The sequence below is a fragment of the Trachurus trachurus genome, assembly GCF_905171665.1.
Source record: "Trachurus trachurus genome assembly, chromosome: 6".
Taxonomy (NCBI): domain Eukaryota; kingdom Metazoa; phylum Chordata; class Actinopteri; order Carangiformes; family Carangidae; genus Trachurus; species Trachurus trachurus.
The window spans coordinates 35,211,495-35,238,322 of NC_139897.1; the positions used below are offsets into that span (position 1 = coordinate 35,211,495).

Genomic DNA, 26,828 nt, shown 5'->3' on the forward strand with positions numbered 1-26,828 from the left:
GGAGGAGAGGAGGAAGAGGAAGAAGAGGCGGATGAAGAGGAGGAAGAAGAAGAGGAGAAGGAGGAAGAAGAGGAAGAAGAGAGGAGAGGAGGAGGAGAAAGGGAGGAAGAGTGTGTGTGTGTGTGTGTGTTAAATTATTCCCATAAAGTTAAAACTGATCATTAAAAACTTTATTAATGAACATGAATCCATCAATAAATATTAAAGTTTAAAACAGAAAAAGAAAAAGAAAAACACGTCGACGATCATCCGATGAGTTTTATTCTGCTGCTGCTGTTGCCGAGCGACGGTGACGTCAGCGATGACATCACTCACTCGCTCACTCGGTCCTGTGACACCTTTTACAGCAGTGAAGAAGAAGAGTCAGGACGGACGGAGGGGGCGGAGCCACAGCCGGAGACAGGATGTGATTGGTTCAGTCTGGACGAAGAGGCCACGCCCCCGCGCTAGGCCACGCCCCCAGGAGGCCACGCCCCCTCGGGCTCCGAACAGGAAGTTCAACAACATGTGTAACAGCAGAAGAACTGTCACTACCCGATTTGTGACAATACTGGTCTGCGCATGCACAGACCGGCCGCCATCTTGGACCGCTGTCTACGGCAACTCCACTTGGACAAACTTCATTAGGGATCTGCGTACAAGCGGAAGTCTGCTTAAAGCCGCAGCAGACTCGTTTATTCAGTGAGTGTTGTGGTAGTTGTGATTGTTTGTGGTTGTCATGGTGATGAGGCCGGCGAGAAAAGACGAGAGTAAACACGTCTCTGCCTCTGTTCCTGTTTTCTGAGCGTCCGTGACGTCCCCCATTGGTTTTGGGGAGTCGTTTTTGTGACTCCAACATGGCGGCCTGAACAGCGCCATGTTGGATTGGCCGGCCGAGAACCACGGAGTCCACGGAGCTGCTCGGACCTGTCACTCAACGTTTCCGCGCCCTAATTGGCCAGAGTTTTAACCTAATAACAGTAAAACGGTAGAGTTAAAAAAAAATTCACCCCCCTCAGAGTGTGTGCGGGGGTAGAAACTATCGATTGAGACAAAAAAACGTTCTGACACCAGGCTTTTAACATGTTTACTGAGGATGTAAAGTCGGCGATTTTAACATGGGGGTCTATGGGGAATGCTGAGTTGCCGTACGTAACTGTCACAAATCTGGGCAGCGATGCAAATCGGGCAGTGACCAGAATAAGAACAACAACGCATCACGAGAGGCCACGCCCACTTCCTGTCTCAGATGATGTGTTTGTTTTTTCCGAAACGTCTTTCCCGCTTCGGACTTCCATCTTCATCTGTTCCCATAGAGACGCAACGTAACCGTGACAACCGTCACTGCGTTACTCGCGCTAGCTGCGATCAGCGTTCGTTCGTTAGTTAGATGATCGATCACAGACAGGAAGGAAGCTCCGCCCCCCCTCGCCGCTCGTGCACCTGTCACCGGGCGAGGTCGTCCCTCTGTGGGCGGGGCCACCGTCCGACGGGTCTCCATGGCGACGGTCTCTATGGCGGTCTCTACATGAGGGCGTTGAGGTGACCCGAGTGTCCCACGGCGTTGAGCATCAGCGCCCGCTGCTCCAGCACCTCGCGCTCGCGGCTAAGCCCCGCCCTCTCCTGCTCCAGCAGAGACCGGTCGCGCTCCACCGCCGCGCGCTCCCGCTCCAACCACAGCCGCTCCGCCTGAGGAGGAGGAGGAGGAGGAGGAGGAGGAGGAGGAGGAGGAGAGGAGGAGGAGAAGAGAGGAGGAGGAGGAGGAGGAGAGGAGGAGAGGAGGAGAGAGGAGGACAGGAGGAGGAGGAGGAGAGAGGAGGAGAGGAGGAGGAGAAGAGAAGGAGGAGGAGAGAGGAGGAGGAGGAGGAGGAGAGAGGAAGAGGAGGAGGAGGAGAGAGGAAGAGGAGGAGGAGGAGGAGGAGGAGAGAGGAGAAGAGAAGGAGGAAGTAGAGGAGAGGTGAATGATTTGCAAATAAAATTAAAGGGACAACGAGGAGTTTCTATTTGGTTATAAAAAAGTCTCATATTAATGTGGATGAATCTCCGTTACCACTTGTTAATGGTCCATTTTAGATAAATCTATGGTTTTGTCTCTATGGTTATTTTGTTATTATTAGTGGTGGTGGAAATGCTGGGCGAGCCGACCAGCGTTTCTTTACTTTCGGTTTCGTGGCGAGTCATGAGAATAACGCCGCAGAATCCCCGTTTATGGTGGGAACTACGACGGTATGTGATCGTCTTCCAACCTCTGACTTTAATTCTTGATGAATGAAAACATGAGTCTGTCTTGACCCGGTCAAAGAATTTCACGGCTTTAACAAAACTCCTTGTTGTCCCTTTAACCCTTTAAATGCTGGTTTCAATCATGTACCACTGTTACGCCCCAGAACTTTGTTGGCCAGAGGGGCATAACAATGGGCCCAACCAATGACCCCAAACCAAACACAAAGACGCTAACTTAACTAAAAGAGGATTTAATCCACAACATAAAGGTACAAACAAGATAAACACAAGCTAACACAAACAAAAGCCATGATGGGAGGCAGGCAAGCCTGTAGAAGAGTGACGTTGTGGAGAGGCACCTTGTGATATGGTTAACTATCGAGTCTTCAGTGGCTTCCCGGGAGGCTTATTTAAACGTTGAACTCTGCAAGTGAACAACGGACCAAGGCAAGGTCCACTGCCACACAGAAAATGTACCCACACCCAGGTTTCACCACCAAAAATAAGAAAGGCAAAATAACAAAGTGGCAAGAGTCTCTCTCTGCCCGACGACTACCTTACAGGGAGCTCTCAAGTAAACACAGGCAGGCAATAAAATCACAAACCATCTTGAAAAGAAGACTACCACAGCTACAAACCTTTACTTCACCTCATGGTTGTTCAGATCCCGGACGAGCCCCCAATTGTTACGCCAATTCGCAATTCAATATTCTAAAAATAAATTTGACTTTTTGGGTAATGTCAGATTGAATAAAAAACTCCCTTTTTGACTTATTTTGAATTTTAAACTGCAAAAAAAATTATGAAAGATTATAATATTTTTCCCAAAATGTATTTTATTTTTTTCATGAAGGATTGCTTGTTTCGTACCTGCACCGCGGCCCGTTCCCGCTCCACCGCCGCCCGGTCGCGTTCCACCATCTCTCTTTCCCGCTCCAGCGCCGTCCTCTCCCGCTCCACCAGCTCCCACTCCCGCTCCACTAGCCCCGCCCCCTCACACGCCCCCTCCCCCCCCGTCGCCACGGCGCCGCGCTGGCTCTGCTCCGCCACGCCGCCGTCGCAGAACGCCACTTCCTGTCCGTAGTCGACGACGACGACGGGGGCGGAGGAGGAGGAGGGGGGAGGGGCCAGGGGAGGGCGGGGCCTGTGTCTGGGGGGGGCGGAGTCAGAGTGGTGGTGGTCGTCGTCCTGGGAGACGGGGGTGAGGAGGGGGGCGCTGGTTGCCAGGCGACCCTCCATCGCATCGTTCATCAGGTGGAACCACGGCCACGAGGAGGCGCCGTCCGCCACCGACTCCATCCCCACGGGGGGGTACTTCAGGTCCTGGAGGGGGGAGGGGGGGGGGGGGGATCAGTAACATTCATCTGGACCAATGAGCTGAGGGCTGAGGCGGAGGGGGCGGGGCTTAGCACTGACCTTGTACCTCCTCTTCAGGTTGTCCCACTTCTTGGCCATCTGATAGGTGGAGACTCGGCCCTGCAGCCCCAGCTCCTTCAGGATGGCCCTGGGGGGGGGGGGGGAGAGGGTCATGCCGTGTTCCCACCAAACGCGATGTAATCAAATGAAATCGTGTCGCGCTAAGATGCTAAAACGAGGCGTTTTTTGCATATTCGCGTCGCACGACGAGTCCGCCCAAACAACAACATTTCTTCCACCATTTAATTCTCTCGTCGACCAGGGCTGAGATAACCACCGTCGCTGCACTGGTCCCGTAGATGGGACAGGAACAGCGGTGCGGGTCTCTGGCCGCAGCGGAGACAGCTCCGTGACTGTGTGACTGACTGACCGCCTGTTGAGTGCTTTGGGTTGAAAACAGCAGTGATAACGGGCTTTCAGAAATGTTTGTAACAGCACCGGAAAAGCAACACTGAATAGCTGTGGCTTTGCTGCAGCTAATGGGGATCTGAATAATAAACTAAACTAAACTAAAGATACTCTATTTATAAACCGTCTTTGACTAAACTGACAAGGGAACACCAGTAGTCAGCATCTCAACGCTGATAGGCTGTCGCGGTGCGTCTTCATGCGAATTCGTCGCAAAAGTTCAAGCGATGAAACAGCATGGAAGCGATTTTTCGCGCTATCGCTTCCATCTCATCGCCCAGCGCGATGACGCGTCTAATCGTGTGTTTGCATTGACTTTACATGTAATCTCGACGCGTGACCACGCGTCATCGCGTTTGGTGGGAACACGCCGTCACACTGAGGAGAACGGGTCTGGTGGTTCTGAATGTGTTTATGTTGGTTCTAATGGTTCTTACTTCCAGGCGGCTTTGGCTGCGTTTCTCCTCCCGGTGAACAGAGACTCGTTAGCGGCACGAAGTTTAATCATCCTCCTGGTGTCCTGGTCCGTCACTATGGCAACAGAGACACAGAGGGACAAGTGTTAGGGCTCAAACACACAAGTCAAGCCTAATTGACCCTTTGTCAAGGCCCCGCCCCCCACGGTTACTGTTGCCAGGTTGGACAAACAATGGTCACGGAAGGGTTAACTCCCATTGGAAACCATTGAAAATTAGGCAGATTTAAATTGCTTGTAAGGAAAATTTGAATTAACTTATAGATCAGAAAAATGGTGTCCATGATAGAGGACAGACGCGGCTCAATAGCGATTGAACGGACATTACCTAACTTTTCTGTAAAATGGGGGGAAATCATTGTTTTGGTCACTCACTAACTAGTAGCTAACGACGCTAGCTAACGTTAGCTACAAGCTAACGCTTAATCTCCGCCGATCTCCCGTTTCTCCTCGTAAAACTTCACAAAGTTCAAAAGACATTAGCAGCGGCAATGTTACGTTTGCTAGATGTATTAGATCTTCTCTGTCTATGAACACGACCAGAGAGTGGACTGGAGAAGGAATGAGCTTAGCACTTCAGTACAGCCAGGGAAAAACAGGCTCACTTCTCATGAGGACTGCACAACAACAACAAACAAACTATGCAATTAACCCCTGACCTATGCCTAGAGCTCCCCCTAGTGGACCACCCCCAAACCCTATTATTAAGCTCAACTAAATACATAACAGAATATGTTATATAGCCTACAGTACATAGGCTTAGGTATGTTTATTGATGTCTTAGGTTTAGGGAATGGGATAAAAATGACTCCGGGAATACGTTCCAGATATTGTGAGTTGCTATTGCAGGAACCCCAGGCACATTTTAACCATATTGAAAAATTATAAAGTAGTTTTTGCCGAATAAATTGCTGTCTACCTATCTTGTTTCATAGGGTTTCATGCCAGAGTTGTCCAACCTTAGAATGCTGCGCAACACGTGACACACCAAATCGTTCAGGAAGTCCTTACGACGACCACGGTCTGCTTCTTTTTCTGATAGGAGCTACTGTTTTGTCAGAATAAGCCCAAATGTGAGACCAGTGCAGAGGCAGAAAATCAAGCTTTTTCTCAACGTTTCTGTCTGCCTCAGCCTGGGGGGCCTCTATCACCATCTAGAAAGATGCTAATGTGTCTGTCTGATCAGCTCTGTCTTGACCTTAAAGGGATAGTTCAACATTTTGGCAAATTGGCCCATTGCCATAATCCCTATAGTCATAGCAGTAGGTTCGTTACCTTTAATTGTCGGTGCAAGCTATTTTTAGAACGGCGGAGCAGAGCCGTGAGCTGCTCAGAGCTACGCTACGGAGGCTCATCAAATACACAATCCAACAACTCCACAACGCTCTGGTGGACAAGTTGTGAGCTGCACATTCACCACGCTATGAGATAATAACACAACGTTACCACACAGAGTTGTTTTAGAGGGAAATACAGAGACTGATGATGAAAAACTGTCCCTGAAGGCAACGCGCATCAGCGGTTTTGCATGAATTTCCCTCTAAAACAACTCTGTGTGGTAACGTTGTGTTATTATCTCATAGCGTGGTGAATGTGCAGCTCACAACTTGTTTGATTCCCATGTTGACAGAGATGATAACCCAGGTAGTAGCCCCCCGTGGCCCTCTCTTTTCTAGTTAGAACAAGTTACACAGCAGAATATTAACTAAGAAAGAGTTCATATGAAATGGCCACATGAATTAACAACAACTACAACAACAAACAGCAAAGAAAGAGCAGCCTCTGTCTCTTACTCTTGTAGGACAGGTCCGTCGGCGTGGAGCACTCCTCCCCGCTGGCGTCGATGTAGGTGATGTTGCCGTCGGCCTCTGCGCTGTCCCCTCCCACCATGCTCTCCAGCTCCGACACGCTGCCCCGCTCCGCCAGCAGACCGTCCCTGTCGGCCGCCGGCGGCGACGAGCCGAACACCGCGTCCTCCTCGTTGCTCCACACCGGCGTCACGCGGGGGGCCTTCCCCGCCAGGCGGCCCTCCAGAGCGTCGGTCATCAGCTGGAACCAGGGCCACGAGGCCGGGTTGGTCTGGTTCTCCATGCCCCGGGGGGGGAACTTCAGGTCCTAAAGGGGGGGGGGGCTGTGATGTCAGAGGACTGGGACCGTCGGACTGCTCTCAACCATTATTGATCATCAGAAACATGTCACATGAATCTCCTGATCAACTAATCAATTAGCAGAGATGCTGCAGAAACTAGTTGTTCAAAAGGTTTGGATCAAATCTTTAAAAGTTGGGTCTGGAGTTTTGTGCCCAAAAATAAACATTAGACTTGTACAAATGAAATCCGTCTTAATCATCACCTATGGGCTTCTAGTCCTGTGTGGTGGGGGCTGTGTCTGCAACGCCCCCTCCCCCTGCCTGTATTCTGGTCTTTTGCTCTGTTTTGTTCAGGTTTTGTTGTGCATGTGGACGTTTCTGGGTGGAGCTAGAGAGCATAGATATCTATGGAGAGAGAGTCGGTGTTTTCTCTCCAGCCAATGACGGAGCTCAGGTGAAGCTCCGTGCAGCAGAGTAGGAGGCTCAGGGCTGCTAGCTGCACTAGCTGTCTCTGATGCTAACAAGTGCTAGCAGCTAGCACGTCTCTCTCTCTCTCAGCAGCAGCAGTCAGGACAGAAAAGAAAAAATAAATACAGTCTGAGTGAAGCGCTGGAGCCGCGGACCGATTCCCCACCGTCACCGACACTGGTAACAAGTATGAGGACCGTTGTAGTGAGCTAGCTCGATGCTAACTTCGGCTAGCGGTAGCGGTTAGCATCCGCTGCTAACACCGTCTTCCCAGCTCACCACAACGGCATAACATGGGGGCTCCTCCCGGTGTTGGTGACGGTCGGCTATCGGTCCACGGCTCCAGAGCTTCACTCAGACTGTATTTCCTTTCCTTTGTTGTCATGACAACTGCTGCTGTCTGGAGCAGGAGGCTACACAGTTGAGCCCGAGAGGAGGGGCCCAGTTTCAACTACTGGATAATCAAATGAAAATTGAAATTTGTATTTTGAATTTTGAAGTTCGAATTTGAAACATTAAAAAATATTCACAATGTATTTGACTAATGTACTGTAGATTTGTTTTTTTATTAATTTGTGGTGGCTCAGATCAGGTCTGGATGTTTAAAAGACATTGAAGAAACAGAAACCAACACAAACATCCCATAATCAGACTCACCTTGAACTTGGTCTTGAGGTTGTCCCACTTCTTGGCGACCTGGTCAGGTGTGATCTTCCCAGTCAGACCCATCTCCTTCACAATACCTCTGAGCACAAGGTCAAAGGTCACGTCACAGAGAACGTCCACACTAACACCAACTGTAACTGTAACTCAGAGGCGGCCATCTTGGCTCACTCCGCTCCCTCTGACTCTGGTGATCCAGTCATCTGCACTAAAAACTACTGTAACTGTAACTCACAGGCGGCCATCTTGGCTCAGTCCCCTCCCTCTGACTCTGGTGATCCAGTCATCTGCACTAAAAACTACTCAGAACTCTGGGAAATGTTGTCCGTATATAGATATTACTTACATAATGTTACTTTCATAGAAAATAGGGGTGTGCCAAAAAATCGATTCACATAAGAATCGCAGTTCTCATTTATTATGATTCAGAATCGATATAAAATGTCCCAAAATCGATTAAAAAAAATAATAAAATGAAACAAATCTGCTGGCTGTCGGCCTCCATCTCCTTAGAATTTAAAAGGCAGCTGTTTAACTGCACTATTTTTTTAAAATAAAGAGGCACTTTACTTGTGATATTGCTTTTATGCAACAGTTTCAACAATTCCATCTAAGCATGGATAAATGTTTAAAACTCAATAAATGTGAGAAAGACACTTCAGTCATTCTGTCTTGTAAAGCAGACTGGAGTAGATCATGAGGATCCTTTCACACCGACAGACTGAAGCAGAAATCATTAGGAATCAAATCGTTTTGAATCGAAAATCGATTTTGAATCGAATCGTAGCCCCAAAACTCAGAATCGAATCAAATCGTGAGATAGTAAAAGATTCCCACCCCTAACAGAAAAGTACCTGATTAAAAATGATTGGTGATTTTAAGTATCAGTATCAGAACTGTATATATGACGTTTATAACAAACCAAACCGTTTGAAAATCGGACAAAAACTGATCCAGTCCTGGTTGTTATAGTAGAACATGAACCAGAGGCTTAAAGCTCTGAGGGAGCGACTGAGCCAAGATGGCGGCCGTGTGGCGACACCATGTGATTGGGCAGCAGCGCCATGTTACTCATCAGGTCGCCTTATATTTACTGTATATATATGAGTAGTTGAGGTCAGTAGTTGTTTTTACCTCCAGGCCGGTTTGGCCGTGTTCCTCCTCCCGGTGAACAGAGACTCGTTAGCAGCTCGTAGCTCGATGAGTCGCCTCGTGTCGTCTTCTGTCACTGTCGATCAACACAGACAATCAGAAAGAGCTCCTCTCTTCTTATTTAGGGGTTTAGCTTCGTTATTGATTAGTTATTTATTATTAATCCTCAGATATGAGCTGCTCACGTTTGTATGTGAACTCCGTCATGCGGTGCAGCTCGCCCAGCGTCGTCGATCCGTTCTTGTCCTCGTGGTCGACCAGCAGGTCCATCTCCGACTCCGTCAGGAACTCCGTCATCCCGCCCCGGCTGCGCCGCGCTCGCTTCTTGGGCGTGGGCGACAGCGACTCGCAGTCCTCGTCCTCGTCCTCCACGATGGGCGTGAGGATCGGAGCGGCGGCGGCGAAGCGTCCCTCCATGGCGTCGTTCATCCGGTAGAACCACGGCCACGAGCTCGGGTTGGTCTCCACGCCGCGCGCCGGAAACTTCAGCTCCTGCAGGAGAAACGGGAACAAAACCAGTCAGAGGTTCAGCTCCAACACATCTAGAACATCTGGGAACATCTGGAATCAAAGCTCCCGATTGGCTGATTGGAATAATTTACCTGCCAACATCAGATCCCTCCCTACTCTTAGTTTGTTCAAGCGTGCATTGTCATCTCACTTTAAGGTTGAATGTTCATGTATGACCTGAAACACTTGACTGTTCATGGGTTGTTCAGGTCCCATTTTATTTCACCATCTCCCCATGAGTTGGACCTACCTACTGCCCATTTCTGAGTCCTTGATGCTATGTACAGCTAGCTACTATACCCCATAATATGATTATGCATTCAAGTTAACTGCTTGTAATAGCTCACTATTTCTTGTATGCTTAGGCTGCAATGTTTGTAATGTCTGGATTACTCTTCCCAGTGTTTGTGTGTGATTGCTGTATGTATGTTGTATTTGTTATGTGTTTCTATTCTCTTTTCCTTATCCTTCTTTCTTATTTTTACTTGGGAGGTGATACACCTCAAGGGGTTAATCCTAATAAAGAAACTTGAAACATCCAGAACATCTGGGAACATCAAGAACATCTGGGAACACCAAGAACACCAAGTGGGACTAACTTTGATGCTTTGGCGAGTAAAGGAAGCCGGCTGACTACCTCGTTGTTGTTACTGTTCCTCCCGCCCCAGCTGTGACGTGCAGATCTTCAAGCTCACAACATGCCGTATAGCAATGATTTGTGACCGATTACAACGCTCGCGGCGCACGTGTGTATTTAACCAATATCCTTTATCAATTATAATCCATGTATTTAACGGCAAAAAAAAAAGATCCATACAGTTCCATACAACCTGTCGGGGTTTATTTCTCCATAACAACCTCCGAACTATACATTATCCCTTACTGATGAGTGTATTTAAAACAGTTCAACACATTGAAAAATATACAAAACAGCTATACATAATTTTTGGCCAGTAAATAATCTTTCTGGCCAGTAGATTTTTAAAGCTCACTAGCCAGTTGGCCAGTGAGCAAAAAAGTTAAGTTTGAACCCTGGCTACAAGTGTGTTACAGATGTGTTAGTTGTTTTACAGGTGTGTTGGTTCTGTTCCAGGTGTGCTACAGGTGCGTTACCCACCTTGTACCTCCTCTTCAAGTTGTCCCACTTCTTGGCCAGCTGGTCCGTGGTCAGTTTGCCCTGCAGACCGAGCTCATACAGGATGGCCCTGAAACACACACAGGTAGTTACACTGACAGGAGGGGGCGTGGCCTCTGACGGGAGGGGGCGTGGCCTCAGAGCTCAGGTGAACTCAGCCAGGTGTGTGTGTGTGTGTGTGTGTGTGTGTGTGTGTGTGTGTGTGTGTGTGTGTGTGTGTGTGTGTGTGTGTGAAACTCACCTCCAGGCAGGTTTAGCTGAGTGTTTCCTGCCGGTGAAGAGAGCTTCATTAGCTGCTCTGAGTTTGATCATCCGCTCTGTTTCTGGTTCAGTCACTGAGGAGGAGGAGGAGGAGGAGGAGGAGGAGGAAGAAGAAGAGGAGTTAACTACAACAAGAACTTCCCATCATAAACTGACAAACAACTGTTTCTCCCCTGTCATCCTGTTAGGCCCCGTTTATACGTACCCGGTTATTTTTAAAAACGGAGACATTAACCATCGTTTGCACCCTCCGTTTACACGCAAACTGAGAAAACGCCCCTGAAAACGATGCTTTTTAATTGCTTTTTTAAAACCTGCGGGTAAGTTAATTAGCGATAGTTTTGTCCCCGGGATGACGACGGAGGTTGGCCGGCCGAGCAGCTCTGCAGACCGGCTGCTGTCTCTGTGATGTCCCGGTCGCTGCTCCACAGGAGCTTCACTTCTCCAAGAAACATCGGCGCAAACCTCTAAACACATTGGATAAACTGGCCGTATATTTGGGATCGAAACAGTATATAGCCGGGCACGTGTAAACGTAGTCTTAGAAGCTGTGGGCTCCACCTACTCTTGTAGGAGCACTCGGTCATCCTCCTCCATCCCATGGGAACGCCCTCGGTGGGCGGAGCCTCGGAGGGCACCGCCCCCTCGTCCTCCACCACCGCCACCGTGTCCTCCATCTCCGTCTTGATCAGGAACTCCAGGATGTCCGTGTTCTCCTGGTGCTGGTTCTGGTTGTGATTCTGGTTGTGATTCTGGTTCTGGTTGTGGTTCTGGTTGTGGTTGGGATGGCCGTTGCCGCGGTGACCGGCGGTGGCGTGTGAGGCGGTGACGGCAGCGGCGTGCTCGGGGCTCAGGACCAGGTTTCCGTTGTAGAGACGGCCCTGCATCGCCTCGTCCATGATGTGGAACCACGGCCACGACTCCACCACCGCCCCCAGGTTCTCCTGGCCCTGGTACGGCTGCTTCAGGTCCTGGAGGAGAACACAGAACATAGAACACAGAACGTCAAGGGTTAGGGTTAGCAGGCGTAGCAGTGCATGTCCATATAACGGTTGCAAACTGTCTTCGTAACAAAAAGACACACCAAAAAACATCCAAATACCTCCATGCTGCTCGTATGTAATGTCCCTCTTGTATTGAAGCCCCGACATGAGAAATTGTCCTGAAAAAAATGTAATAAGTCTATATTTTAAGTTTGTTTTGTAGCGGAAGCTTCTCGAAGCTCCTCTTCCAAGCTTCGAGAAGCTTCCGCTTTAATTTTTCCGCTTTAATTTTTTTCAGGACAATTTCGCATTTCTGGGCTTCAATACAAGGCGGACATTACATACAAGCAGCATGGAGGTATTTGGATGTTTTTTGGTGTGTCTTTTTGTTACGAAGACAGTTTGCAACCGTTATATGGACATGCACTGCTACACCGAGACCCCCTGTTACTCATACCCCTTTCCCACTGGTCAAAAAACCCGTTTAAACCCGCTAACAATCGGCTTTTGGTGGCAGTGGGAAAGGCGCACGGAGCCGCGTCGACGCTCGGCAAGCGACGCGGGTTAAAATCGCCTTCAATCGGCTCGGCTCCAATCGTCCAAACCGGTTGCGTCTCATATCACGTACCAAAACAAAGCTCTGCCTGCGTCGACCCGTTAATTTTAGTGGGAAAACGGCTTCTGACAGGTTTCCTGGGGGGCGTGGCCTCTCACCTTGTACTTTGTCCGCAGGTTGTCCCACTTCTTGGCGATCTGATCCGCCGTTAGCTTCCCCTCCAGACCCAGACCCTTCAGGATGGTGCTGCAGAACCAGAGGAGAACCAGAGCAGGTGAGCTAAGGAGAACCTCACAGCACAGGTGGAACATGAGACAGTGTTTTTGTTTGGTTGTTTGGTTCCTACCTCCAGGCGATCTTGGCAGAGTTCCTCTTCCCGGTGAACAGCGCCTCGTTGGACGCTCTGAACTCGATCAGCCGCTTCACGTCCTCCTCCGTCACTGCACACACACAGAGAAACGAGGAGCCCAGTCAAAACACAAGCACAACAACAAAGATGGAGGACCTCATCATCATCGTACCCATGCAGGTGCACTGCAAAAACTCAAAATCTTTCCAAGAATATTTGTCTTATTTCTTGTCAAAATGTCTCATTTCTAGTCAAAACTAATCTCTTTCCACTTAAAATAAGACTCATCGCTTAAAAATTAACTTGTTTTTAGATCATTTTCACTTGTTTCAAACTAATTTTCACTTGAAATAAGTAGAAAAATCTGCCAGTGAAAGCAAGTTTTTTATGTTTGTAATAAGAAAGAAAAACTTGCTCCACTATCAGATTTTTCTACTTATTTCAAGTGAAAATCTGCTTGAAAGAAGTAAAACGTGTCTAAAAACAAGCTGCTTTTTATGTGATGAGTCTTAGTTTAAGTAGAATGAGATTTGTTTTGTCTAGAAATAAGACAAATATTCTTAGTAAGATTTAGAGTTTTTGCAGTGTGCTGCTCTCGTCTTTCTCTACAAACCTACATCTCAACCCAGAGGCAGCAGCTCTTAGACCGAAGTGTTGATGTTATTCAGTTACAAATAATTACAGTTGATAAAAGTGGTAACGTAGATTCATCCACATTAATATGAGACTGTTTTATAACCAAATACAAACTCCTCGTTGTCCCTTTAAAGGTGCATTGTGTAGGAATTCCTCCCTTCTAGCGTTGTGGTTGTATATCTCAAGCAACTCAGTCGTATTTTTCATGCTGCATTCACGTGAAATCGGGCAGACGGCAGACGGACGACAGCCGCTGCACGTAACGGCATAAACAAGCCTCTATGTAAACAAGTGGTCCGTCAGCACGAGGCAAAACAATACACGTGACAATATGTTGTCATGGCGATGTGGTATTGTTTTACCGTCTTTCTCTGGACTTCTGTGACTAAAATGACATCTGGTTTTGTTAGCGACGGCCGTCTGCCCGACTGCAGGTGAATGCAGCATCAGTGTAACGCTCCATTCCTCCTCACTGCGTTACCGCGTTCGTCTATCCGTTTGAACCAAATAATCCATTTTCATGAATAGATAACAGGAGAAGTTACACAATGTCCCTTTAAAGCCCCAGTGTGTAACTTATTTGTCTTTTTATGATCAAAAATCAAACATTTCTTTCATAAATCCGTATTTGACTGAAGGTGAATCACAGCTGCATACCAATGAAAGCTTTCTGGTTCCTTAGAATGAGTTGTTACAAGTCGTTACAAATACATAAGTGGGCGACGCACCGAACCGAGGCGGCCATGTTGCATCGTGACCGTAGGTAACCACGGAAACGGCCTGTTAAAACTGTCACCACTGTGTAGTGTGAGGAAGGACGGAGGCACTGGTGTTGCATTCAGGTGCAGTCAGGCAGACGGCCGTCGGCAAACCAACCGGATGTCATTTTACTAAAACAATACCACATCACCATGACAACATGTTGCTTGTTTATCCTGTGTTGTCTGCCTGACGTCTGCCCGATTTCACGTGAATGCAACATCAAGAATACGTTCAGATATGCAACCGCACCGCTAGATGGGGGGAATTCCATTTCCTACACATTATACCTTTAAATAAAAAAATATATATGACATAATAACATTTTTATGTTGTTATTGTAATGTTACGAGCTAAGAAGAATAGAAAGTTTATTTTTTAAACCTTTTTCTTGACTTTATCTTGATTCATTGAAATCTCACATGTGGTGAGTTGGGATCTGATCTGGTCACCCTGAGTTACACACAGAGGGGTCAAAGGTCACAGCATGGACAGGTAAGGCACAGCTACAGGTGAGACAGAGCGGTACTTTAACGTTTAACGTCAGGTAAACAATACCACATCACCATGACAACATATTGTCACATTGCCTGTATTGTTTTGCCTCGTGCTGGCGGACCACTTGTTTAGCTTGTTTATCCTGTTACATGCAGCGTCTGTTGTCTAGCTGACGTCTGCCCGATTTCACGTGAATGCAATATGCAACAGCACCGCTAGATGGGGAGGAATTCCTACACATTATACCTTTAAATAAAAAATATATATGACATAATAACAAAAAAAATAAACTTTCTATTCTTCTTAGCTCATAACATTACAATAACTACATAAACATTTTATTATGTCATATATTTTTTTTATTTAAAGGTATAATGTGTAGGAATTCCCCCCATCTAGCGGTGCTGTTGCATATTGCATTCACGTGAAATCGGGCAGACGTCAGACAGATGCAGTTTTTTAAACCTTGGTGAGTTGGGATCTGGTCACCCTAAGTTACACACAGAGGGGGTCAAAGGTCACAGCATGGACAGGTAAGGTAAGGCAGCTACAGGTAAGACAGAATGGTACTTTAAGGTTTAACATCAGGTAAACAATACCACATCACCATGACAACATATTGTCACGCCTGTATTGTTTTGCCTCGTGCTGGCGGACCACTTGTTTACATAGATATCCTGTTACATGCAGCGTCTGTTGTCTAGCTGACGTCTGCCAGGTTTCACGTGAATGCAATATGCAACCTCACTGCTAGATGGGGGGAATTCCTACAAATTATACCTTTAAATAAAATATATATATGACATAATAACAAAAAAAATAAACTTTCTATTCTTCTTAGCTCATAACATTACAATAACAACATAAAAATTTTATTATGTCATATATTTTTTTAATTTAAAGGTATAATGTGTAGGAATTCCCCCCCATCTAGCGGTGCTGTTGCATATTGCATTCACGTGAAATCGGGCAGACGTCAGACAGACAACAGACTGATGCAGTTTTTTAAACCTTGGTGAGTTGGGATCTGGTGACCCTAAGTTACACACACTGGGGTCAAAGGTCACAGCATGGACAGGTAAGGTATAGCTACAGGTGAGACAGAGCGTTACTTTAACGTTACTTCGTTACTTTACTTACTCTTGTAGGAGTTCTCCGGGAACTGAGGCAGCGGGTGGAGGGAGTTCTCCATCATCCTTGGGGGGGGGGGGTTGTTATGTGATTTGTGATCAGGCCTGGTACTAACTAACTAACCAACTAGCAGGTGAGACAGAGCTGTACTTTAACATCAGGTAAACAATACCACATCACCATGACAACATATTGTCACGCCTGTATTGTTTTGCCTCGTGCTGGCCTGACCACTTGTTTACATAGATATCCTGTTACAGCTCTGTTCTCACCTGTAGCTATACCTTACCTTACCTGTCCATGCTGTGACCTTTGACCCCCTCTGTGTGTAACTTAGGGTGATCAGATCCCAACTCACCAAGGTTTAAAAAACTGCATCAGTCTGTTGTCTGTCTGACGTCTGCCCGATTTCACGTGAATGCAATATGCAACCGCACTGCTAGAAGGGAATTCCTACACATTATACCCTAAGTTACGCACAGAGGGGGTCAAAGGTCACAGCATGGACAGGTAAGGTAAGGCAGCTACAGGTAAGACAGAGCGTTACTTTAACGTTACTTCATTACTTTACTTACTCTTATAGGAGTTCTCCGGGAACTGGGGCAGCGGGTGGAGGGATGAATCCATCATCCTTGGGGGGGGGGGGGGGTTGTGATGTGATGTGATCAGGCCTGGTACTAACTAACTAACTACTAACTAACTTTAACATCAGGTAAACAATACCACATCACCATGACAACATGTTGTCACGCCTGTATTGTTTTGCCTCGTGCTGGCAGACCACTTGTTTACATAGACGCTTGTTTATCCTGTTACATGCAGCGTCTGTTGTCTGTCTGACGTCTGCCCGATTTCACGTGAATGCAATATGCAACCGCACTGCTAGATGGGGGGGAATTCCTACACATTATACCCTAAGTTACGCACAGAGGGGGTCAAAGGTCACAGCATGGACAGGTAAGGTATAGCTACAGGTGAGACAGAGCGTTACTTTAACGTTACTTCGTTACTTTACTTACTCTTATAGGAGTTCTCCGGGAACTGGGGCAGCGGGTGGAGGGATGAATCCATCATCCTTGGGGGGGGGGGGGTTGTGATGTGATGTGATCAGGCCTGGTTCTAACTAACTAACCAACTAACTAACCAACTAACTGACCGACTGTTCACTGTCTACATCCGCCGCTGCTGCTGCTTTGTCCCTCCGCCCACCGACCGGTGGCCGGTAGCCGGTGGCCGGTGGCCGGTGGTCGGTAGAGGCTTCACGGTGGCCCCGATACTCCTCCGGTGCTGGGGTGTGTGTGTGTTCCTCCTCCCGGTGAACCGTTAGTTACCAGCAGCAGCAGCACGGAGCTAACAGCAGCAGCTAACGTGTAAAAAACAACAACAAACGTCTTCCCTCTTCCCTCCGTTAACGGTCCCTTATTACGTCATCGCTCCGTCGGTGTGGAGCGCGAGCGGCGGCGGCACAGCAGCAGCAGCAGCATAATAATAAAAGAAGCCGTTACCGACCGTTAAGTTACCGTTACCGAGGCTGAGGAAGCTACATCCCGTTTCCTTCAGTCCGCTGCTGCTGCTGCTGCTGCTGCTGCTCAGAGGACAGAGGAGGAGGAGGAGGAGCGCTCCATCTCTCCGCCCGGGCTGCCCGACGTCATGTGACCTGCAGCTCAGAGGGGGGCGGGGCTTGACGTAAACGTAAACAATCCGACATATGGACAAAACATGAAGGAGGAAACAAGACAGGCATCAAGATTAAACTTTTTAAAAAAGAAAAAAAAAGAAAAGATACAATTCTCACTTACAATGAAAAAAAATCAAAGGAAAGGAATTGATTTTGTTAAAACTTTTTATTTTACAAGGAAAATATTACATAAATGCAAATGTAAATCAGATATTATATGCAGTTGTGCAGTTATATGCAGCACTATAAAATATTGAAGACAGAAAAGCTATAAAAACCTTGGAATATTATAAATTATTACAAACAAGATTGATAGACTGATATGATTTAATAATACCTATTACCAATACCCAGTATATATGTATTTTTTTGTTTGTTTATTGTCTGTTTATTAAATGTATATATATATATATATATATATATATATATATATATATATATATATATATATATATATATATATATATATATATTATATATACTGTATATATACACATACATATAGCCTAATAAACAGAATAATAATAATAATAATATACATATAATATTGTCTGTTTATTATATATATATATATATATATATATATATATATATATATATATATATATATATATATATATATCTGTTTATTATATATATATATATATATATATATATATCTGTTTATTATATATATATATATATATATATATATATATATATATATATATATATATATATATATAATAAACAGACAATATTATATGTTTATTATTATTATATTATTTATTATTATATATATATATATATATATATAATAAAAATGTCTAAAATTAAAAAGAAAGAGGAAACATTTCACTGACACCTTATATAGCTTCTTTTATTCGTATTTATTTGATATAATTAATTATTTTATTTATCTATCTTTTATTATTACTGTTTTATTTTGTTTGTTATGGTTCTTTTTCATCTCTTATTTCTTGTTTTGATCAATCTGACAGGTGTCACTCTGATTAATCAATAAATAAACAGGGAAACTAACATCAACAGGAGAAAACCCTCCTCAATGTTTACCCATGACGGATGAGAGACATTTAAATACACACAATGTTTTGTACATTCCCACACTCAACACGACATAATATACACCATCTAATATAATATATATGTATTTTAAAAAAGAACTACAAAGAGCATCAAAATTTCACTGAAGAATAGTACAGGAACAAGGAACAAACAATATCCTACTGTTTGCATTTTCGGTTTGTTTGTTTAAAAGTATAAAATAGTACAGGACAAGAATCATAGATGGCACCACACAAAATAATCAGTGTTTATTAATGTTTTTAGTTGGATACATCAGCGTTTGACCAGTTAAAATAAAGATATTTTGTCTATTTACTTGATATCCTTTATTTTAATTTCTTCATTCACTTACCTGTACCTGCCAATTCTGTTGTATATACTTTTGTACATTACATTCTATTTTATTTGCTTTTGCTATTTTATTATGTATAGTTTGTTCTTTATATTTTGCTATCTAATGATGTATAGTTTGTTTTTTATATTTTGCTATTTTATTATGTATAGTTTTTTTTTTTTAATAATCTTATTCTTTATATTCTTATACTATATGTTGTTATCGTCACTGTGTGTCTGTGTAATGCTGTTGCTGCACTTTAATTTCCCAGCTTGGGATCTATCTATCTATCTATCTATCTATCTATCTATCTATCTATCTATCTATCTATCTATCTATCTATCTATCTATCTATCTATCTATCTATCTATCTATCTATCTATCTATCTATCTATCTATCTATCTATCTATCTATCTATCTATCTATCTATCTATCTATCTATTTCCCTCAGTGCGCTCCCTGCCGCGGCCTGTAGGGGGCAGTGAGGCTGCGGTAACAGACATAAACAGCAGCAGCAGAGGAGGAAGAAGAAGAGGACTGTTTGGATGGAGGAGGAGGAAAGATGGCGAACACATACAGAAGTAAAGTGGTTTAAATATAATAATAACAATATTCAACAACAACAGTTTAACGGAAACTGTGAGCTGACTCGTCCTGTCCGCCATGTTGTTTCATGTTCATGTTGTTAACTGTTTTATTGTCTCTCTCTACTACACAACATCTCACTGCTCTGTCGCTCACCCCGCGGTGTGTGTGTGTGTGTGTGTGTGTGTGTGTGTGTGTACGTACAGCGAAGCGTGACGTCACGTTACGTAGCGGACAGTGACATCAGTAGTTGGTTTAGTGACGTGAGAGGAGGAGGAGGAGGAAGAAGACGACGCGTTTGGTTTTGGCGGTAAAACTAAACAAAGGCCGCCATTAATGAGCAGTTTCCCGCCGTTCGGCAGCGTCTCTGTAGTTTAGACCAGGTTTAGACTGGTGGTCCAGCCTCTTAACCCGGGACAGAGCGGTAGTTTTAGACCGGTGGTCCAGCCTTGACCCGGGATAACCAGCTCTGTCTACCACTGGCACCATTAAAGGGATAGTTCACTCAAAATTGAAATTTCACTCATCTACCCACCTTCAAGTTGACTAAAGCCTGGTTTATGTTTCTGTCCTAGGCTACTGTGCGTTCACACCAAAAGCTTCCAAAGCGTCAAAAAACGCTCGAGGCTGGGCGTCAGACAAGACAGCTCCCAAAACGGCAAATATTTTCAGCCGCTTTGGCCGCTCGTCACGTGACCGACGTCAAAGTTCGATCGCGCTGGTCATTGGGGAGCCGAGATACAAAAAAAAGGCAGCCGACGGACATCTCTATTCTGACTGGTTGCCGCCGAACCGCGTCATAGCTAATTACCCTAAAGTTAACTATGGCTCAACTTCTGGTGACGCTTTGGAAGCGCGGCGACGCCTGTTGACGCTTTGGACGCTCAGTGTCGCCGGGCTCTCGTTGAAAATGAATTGACTTCTGGCGTTTTGACGCTTTGGAAGCTTTTGGTGTGAACGCACAGCTACGCTGTAACCTGACGTGCACCTCCAAAAGATCCTGACTACACATCGCGTCGACGCATCGCGACGTGAACCGCAAGGACTGTGATTGGTCCGCACAGAACGTCAGTGTGGTAAATTCACCCGTTCAGCCTCGACTGGTCGGACAGACCACCTCCATAGACGTCTTCTTCGTCGCCTGCGCAACATAAGCGTTTGTTTTTCAGTTGCCATTGTTTACTGCAACCGGAAGCAACAAGTTCCCTGACGGAAAACCAAGGAATCAGATATGTATTTCTGGTCTTCGTTTCAAAATTTAGTGCAATTTGGGTTCCGTGGTCTAATTTGTGTCAATTTAGGATCCTTGATGTAAAACAGTTTCAGAACCACTGGACTACACCATAAACCTGCCTGTAACCAGGGACCTCAGACTGCAGAGAGACGTCATGTAGAGACAGAGACATGAGACTGATGACGTGTCTGCTGTTTCCATAGTGACGGACAGAGACATCAAACTGCTGGTCCAGCTCCGAGCCACCAACGCCGCCATCTTCACCGGGAGGAGGAACTCTGCCATGAGAGGCTGGAGGTCAGTCCGCCGTCTGCACGTCCACGTCCACGTGTGCTTATCTCTGTGTCTCTTAATTTAAGGCAAAGTTACTGACTGAAAACGTGATGCAGCCAGAACAACTTTCATCCTCACATCTCTGTTACATCTGACATTTAGGCCACAATGTGATGAAATTAATGAGAAATACAATTCTTTTGTGAACATTTGCCAAGTAGTTTGGAGGTTTGTCCATGTTGTTTTGAAAATGTAATTTCTGTTTTGAAAAATGAGCCAAACCAATGGAGAAAAACTGTAATAGAGGAGGCACAATACCTGAAAGTAATTATTTCAGTTGTCAGTATGATAGCTAGGCTAAAAACATGCTATTTTCATGGGAAACACAGTGCGAACGTAAAGAATCTCTCTTATTTTCACCGGAAAAAAATTGGCTAGTGGAAATTCTGATTGGCTGGTAACTTTAGAAAGTTACCAGCCAAATTGGCTGGTGATCTAAAAAGTTAATTGAGAACCCTGACTGTCGTGTGACCGTCATGTGACCGTGGTGTGACTGCAGGGCCATCAGGAAGGAGATGGGGCTCCATGGTTTGATGTCGGCTCGGCAGCTGAAGAAGAAGTGGGACAACCTGAAGGAGAAGTACCGGGTCAGTGGCGCTTCACCTCGACTCAGGTGGTCAGTGATGTCACAGCGGCCGCCATGTTGAACGTGTGGACCTGTGTGTGTGTGTATGTGTGTGTGTGTGAGCTAAAACTCTGAGGTCTCTACCCCCGTGCAGGTGCTGAAGAACCCCCCCGAGGGTCTGGAGAACCTGGGCCGCCCCGGCGCCTGGCGCTGGTTCCAGCTGATGGACGAGGCCATGAGCGGCCGGCTGCAGGGCACGGCCAGCGTGGTGCAGCCGGCGCCGCTGGACGAGGACGAGGACGAGGAGCCGATCTCAGACCTGCCCCCCCTCAGCCCCCCCACACCCAGAGAGGCCGGTCCTTTACCTGGACTCAGTAGGTCGGTTTGAGTCGTTCAGGTTTTAACTGTTTCCATCTGGTCTGGTGTTCACATTGAGCCTCTGCATTTATTCTCCATCCATCCATTGTCCACCGCATTATCCGGAGTCGGGTCGCGGGGGCAGCAGTCGGAGCAGGGATCCCCAGACTTCCCTCTCCCCGGACACTTCCTCCAGCTCTTCCGGGGGGACCCCAAGGCGTTCCCAGGCCAGCCGAGTGACGTAGTCACTCCAGCGTGTCCTGGGTCTTCCTCGGGGCCTCCTCCCGGTGGGACATGCCCGGAACACCTCCCCAGGGAGGCGTCCAGGGGGCATCCTATACAGGTGCCCGAGCCACCTCAGCTGGCTCCTCTCCATGTGGAGGAGCAGCGGCTCTACTCCGAGCTCCTCCCGGGTGACAGAGCTCCTCACCCTATCTCTAAGGGAGCGCCCCGCCACCCTGGTGACAGAGCTCCTCACCCTATCTCTAAGGGAGCGCCCCGCCACCCTGGTGACAGAGCTCCTCACCCTCTCTCTAAGGGAGCGCCCCGCCACCCTGGTGACAGAGCTCCTCACCCTATCTCTAAGGGAGCGCCCCGCCACCCTGGTGACAGAGCTCCTCACCCTCTCTCTAAGGGAGCGCCCCGCCACCCTGGTGACAGAGCTCCTCACCCTCTCTCTAAGGGAGCGCCCCGCCACCCTGGTGACAGAGCTCCTCACCCTCTCTCTAAGGGAGCGCCCCGCCACCCTGCGGAGGAAGCTCATTTCGGCCGCTTGTATCCGGGATCCAGTTCTTTCGGTCATGACCCAGAGTTCATGACCGTAGGTGAGGGTGGGAACGTAGATCGACCGGTAAATCGAGAGCTTTGCCTTTTGGCTCAGCTCCTTCTTCACCACGACGGACCGATACAATGACCGCATTACTGCGGCCGCCGCACCGATCCGCCTGTCGATCTTGCGCTCCATCCTTCCCTCACTCGTGAACAAGACCCCAAGATACTTGAACTCCTCCACCTGAGGCAGGAACTCTCCCCCGACCTGGAATAGACTGCTGAGACTGAATGCTGCAGAGGCGTGTCAGCCACGACAGACCCGCAACATCCAGAGACTTGAGGTACTCAGGGCGGATCTCATCCACCCCCGGTGCCTTGACACTGAGGAGCTTCCGGACTACCTCAGTGACTTCAGCTTGGGTGATGAATGAATCAACCTCTGAGTCCTCAGCCTCTGCTTCCTCCATGGAAGGCCTGTCAGTGGGATTGAGGAGATCCTTGAAGTATTCCTTCCGACGCCCGACGATATCCCCAGTCGAGGTCAACAGCTCCCCTCCTCCACTGTAAACAGTGTTGGCGGAGCACTGCTTCCCCCTCCTGAGGCGTCGGATGGTTTGCCAGAATTTCCTCGAGGCTGACCGGTAGTCCTCCATGGCCTCCCCGAACTTCTCCCAGACCCAAGTTTTTGCTTCCACGACCGCCCGGGCTGCTGTCCGCTTGGCCTGCCGGTACCCGTCAGCTGCCTCGGGGGTCCCCTGAGCTACAGGCTCGGTAGGACTCCTGCTTCAGCTTGACGGCATCCCTTACTTCCGATGTCCACCACCGGGTTCAGACTTTACGGCCACAGCTCCGGACGGCCGCGTCAACAATGGAAGTGGAGAACATGGTCCACTCGGACTCAATGTCTCCGGCCTCCCTCGGGGTCCGGTCAAAGCTCTCCCGGAGGTGGGAGTTGAAGACCTCCCTGACAGGGGATTCTGCCAGACGTTCCCAGCAGACCCTCACTTCCAGGTCTGACCAGCTTTCTCCCCTGCCAGCGGATCCAACTCACCACCAGGTGGTGATCAGTTGACAGCTCAGCCCCTCTCTTCACCCGAGTGTCCAAGACATACGGCCGGAGGTCAGATGACACGACTACAAAGTCGATCATTGACCTCCGGCCTAGGGTGTCCTGGTGCCACGTGCACTGATGGACACCCTTATGCCTGAACATGGTGTTTGTTATGGACAAACTGTGACTAGCACAGAAGTCCAATAACAAAACACCACTCGGGTTCAGATCGGGGAGGCCGTTCCTCCCAATCACACCTCTCCAGGTAACACTGTCGCTGCCCACGTGAGCGTTGAAGTCCCTCAGTAGAACGATGGAGTCCCCAGTTGGGGCACTTTCCAGCACCCCTCCCAGGGCCTCCAGGAAGGCCGGGTACTCTGCACTGCTGTTCGGCCTGTAGGCCGAGACAACAGAGACAGATCTATCCCCGACCCGAAGGCGCAGGGAAGCGACCCTCTCGTTAAGCGGGTAGGACTCCAACACATGGCGGCTGAGCTGGGGGGCTATGAGCAAGCCCACACCAGCTCGCCGCCTCTCACCATGGGCAACTCCAGAGTGGAAGAGAGTCCAGCCTCTCTCAAGGAGTTGGGTTCCAGAGCCCAGACTGTGTGTGGAGGTGAGCCCGACTATCTCTAGCCGGTACCTCTCAACCTCCCGCAAGAGCTCAGGCTCTTTCCCGCCCAGCGAGGTGACATTCCATGTCCCTAAAGCCAGAGTCGCTGTCCGGGGATTGGGTCGCCGGGCCCCCGGCTGCCACCCAAATCACACGGCACCGACCCCTTCTGAACCCTCCCGCGGGTGGCGGGCCCACGTCGCTCGTTCGGGCTGCGCCCGGCCAGGTCCCGTGGGCCAAAACCCGGCCACCAGGCGCTCGCCTGCAAGCCCCAACCCCAGGCCTGGCTCCAGGGTGGGGCCCCGGTAACAAATGATCGGATTTTATAATAGAAATAAGGTCCAGGTTGTAAAAAAACGGTAAATAAAAGGTTTATTCCATCTGTTTATGGAACATTTTCATTTAGTTTGGATTCTAATTTAATATCTGTCTCCATGGTAACCCCCCCCCCCCAGTGAGGCCGAGGCAGCACCTGTGGAGTGGGCGGAGTCAGTGGACGGCGTCCTGGAGTTGAGAGAGGTCAAAGCAGCGGAGGGGGCGGAGTCACAACACGGAGACGACATCGTCCATCAGAGCCAGCCCACCATCCTGTACGCCACCTTACTGTCGGACTTCTCCAACGGCAACAACAGCAACGGCGCCGCTGCTGCCCCCCCCAGGACGGAGCGCGAGGCGGCCGAGCTGGACCGGCGGCGGAGCGAGCTGCAGAGAGAGAGGGTGGTTCTGGAGCGCGAGCAGGTCCAGTTCGACCGCGAGCTCATCGCCTTCGAGAGAGAACGGGAGCTGCTGGACCGGGACCTGGAGGCTCTGCAGCGAGACCGCGCCGCCACGGGCAAGGATCGGACCGCCGTGGACCGAGACCGCGCCACCGTGGACCGAGACCGCGCCGCCGTGGACCGAGACCGCGCCACCGTGGACCGAGACCGCGCCGCCGTGGACCGAGACCGCGCCGCCGTGGACAGAGACCGCGCCTTTCTGGACCGGGATCAAGCGTTTCTGGACCGAGACCGGGCGTTTCTGGAGAGGGACCGAGCCTTTCTGGACCGGGACCGAGCCTTCGTAGAACGAGCCAGAGAGGACTTGGAGAGAGAGCGAGCGCTGCTGAGGAGGGAGGGGGAGGGGGAGGGGGAGGGGGAGGGGGAGGGGGGCGGCGGCGGCGGTGAGGAGGTGGTTCTGCAGACCCGGTTGTACCAGAACCTGATGATGGGCTCAGACCTGCAGACCAGGCAGAGGCTGGTCTCCTTGTCCCAGAAGCTGGTGGAGAAGCTGTGATGTGATGTGGGTGGACGATGTGATGAGGTCACTTCCTGTCTGATGATGAGGCCACTTCCTGTCTGACGATGAGGTCACTTCCTGTCTGCAGCGATCAGGAGCACTGTAAACGAGAGTAACGCCACCACCATTGACTCCCGTGGTAAGGGTTTAAGGGTTTAAGGGTTTAAGGGTTTAAGGGTTTAAGGGTTTAAGGGTTTTGCGCCCCGAGTGGCAGGATATGGGTGTTGCAAAAGCGCCCAGAAAACCCATTCACTCCAATGTATGTGTGTTGCCCACTTGCTTGTAAATTGATGAAAACGGCCGTGTTTTTGTTTTTAGGTGTCTTGGTCATATCAGATTATACTTATAATTTGTTTATTACAAAATGTAGATTGAAACGTTAATGTAGACAACTGTTTTTTTGTGTTTTTTTTTTACTGGCCTATGTGTTAATGTTTATCTGTAAAGGGTCCTCAATGATGCTATTAACGTGGGTGATCTATAAATGTCCTTAAATGATTGAAAACACCACACTGCTCATTCACCAACAATGCAGAGTTGTCAGTTCTTGGGCGCTTTTGCAAAACCCATATTCCTCCACCAGGAGGCGCTGCCATTGAACCGATGCTGTTGTTACTCTCTTTTACAGTGCTGAAGCACTGGAAAAGAGAGTAACGACAGCATAATAGCATCATTGAGGATCCTTTACAGATAAACATTAACACATAGGCGAGTAAAAAAATAAATAAACAGTTGTCTACATTAATGTTTCAATCTACATTTTGTAATAAACAAATTATAAGTATAATCTGATATGACCAAGACACCTAAAAACAAAAACACGGCCGTTTTCATCAATTTACAAGCAAGTGGGCAACACACATACATTGGAGTGAATGGGTTTTCTGGGCGCTTTTGCAATACCCATATCCTGCCACTAGGGGCGCAAAACCCTTAAACCCTTAAACCCTTAAACCCTTACCACGGGAGTCAATGGTGGTGTCCTTACTCTCTTTTCCAGTGCTCTAGTTCAAACGATGTTCAAACTGTGAGATTTGTAAAAAAAAAAAAAAAAAAAAAACCTGAGAGAATAAAGAGGAGAAATAAACCTGGTTCTTCTCCTTTCTGTTGTTATCACATCACTGAACCCTCTACTCTCCACCTCTCACACTTTCCCAACTCCCCCCCACGGTCAAATGAAAGGTCACTGGGGCCTGAGTTTTGGTAAGGAGGTTTATCTTTGGCTAAACTCTGGATTTCCCAAGTTTCAGAATGAAAGTCAATTTTTTGGACTCG

At 47.8% G+C, this 26,828-nt stretch overlaps 2 protein-coding genes across 2 annotated transcripts; one reads left to right on the forward strand and one right to left on the reverse strand.

Moving 5' to 3' along the window:
• Positions 1-1,125: 1,125 nt before the first annotated feature.
• Positions 1,126-16,383, reverse strand: LOC310988014 (uncharacterized protein). The gene is made up of 14 exons (XM_083974496.1): positions 16,267-16,383; positions 12,665-12,758; positions 12,477-12,564; positions 11,345-11,750; positions 10,760-10,853; positions 10,501-10,588; positions 9,059-9,365; positions 8,856-8,949; positions 7,716-7,803; positions 6,295-6,616; positions 4,464-4,557; positions 3,619-3,706; positions 3,073-3,525; positions 1,126-1,668 (listed from the first exon to the last, which is right to left on the reverse strand). The coding sequence occupies exons 1-14, from the start codon at positions 16,319-16,321 to the stop codon at positions 1,504-1,506; spliced, it is 2,436 nt and encodes an 811-aa protein (XP_083830622.1). The 5' UTR covers positions 16,322-16,383; the 3' UTR covers positions 1,126-1,503.
• A 2,923-nt stretch (positions 16,384-19,306) lies between these two features.
• LOC310987154 (uncharacterized protein) lies at positions 19,307-25,609 on the forward strand. The gene is made up of 5 exons (XM_083973337.1): positions 19,307-19,350; positions 20,792-20,885; positions 21,421-21,508; positions 21,641-21,864; positions 24,734-25,609. The coding sequence occupies exons 1-5, from the start codon at positions 19,332-19,334 to the stop codon at positions 25,548-25,550; spliced, it is 1,242 nt and encodes a 413-aa protein (XP_083829463.1). The 5' UTR covers positions 19,307-19,331; the 3' UTR covers positions 25,551-25,609.
• Positions 25,610-26,828: the final 1,219 nt, after the last annotated feature.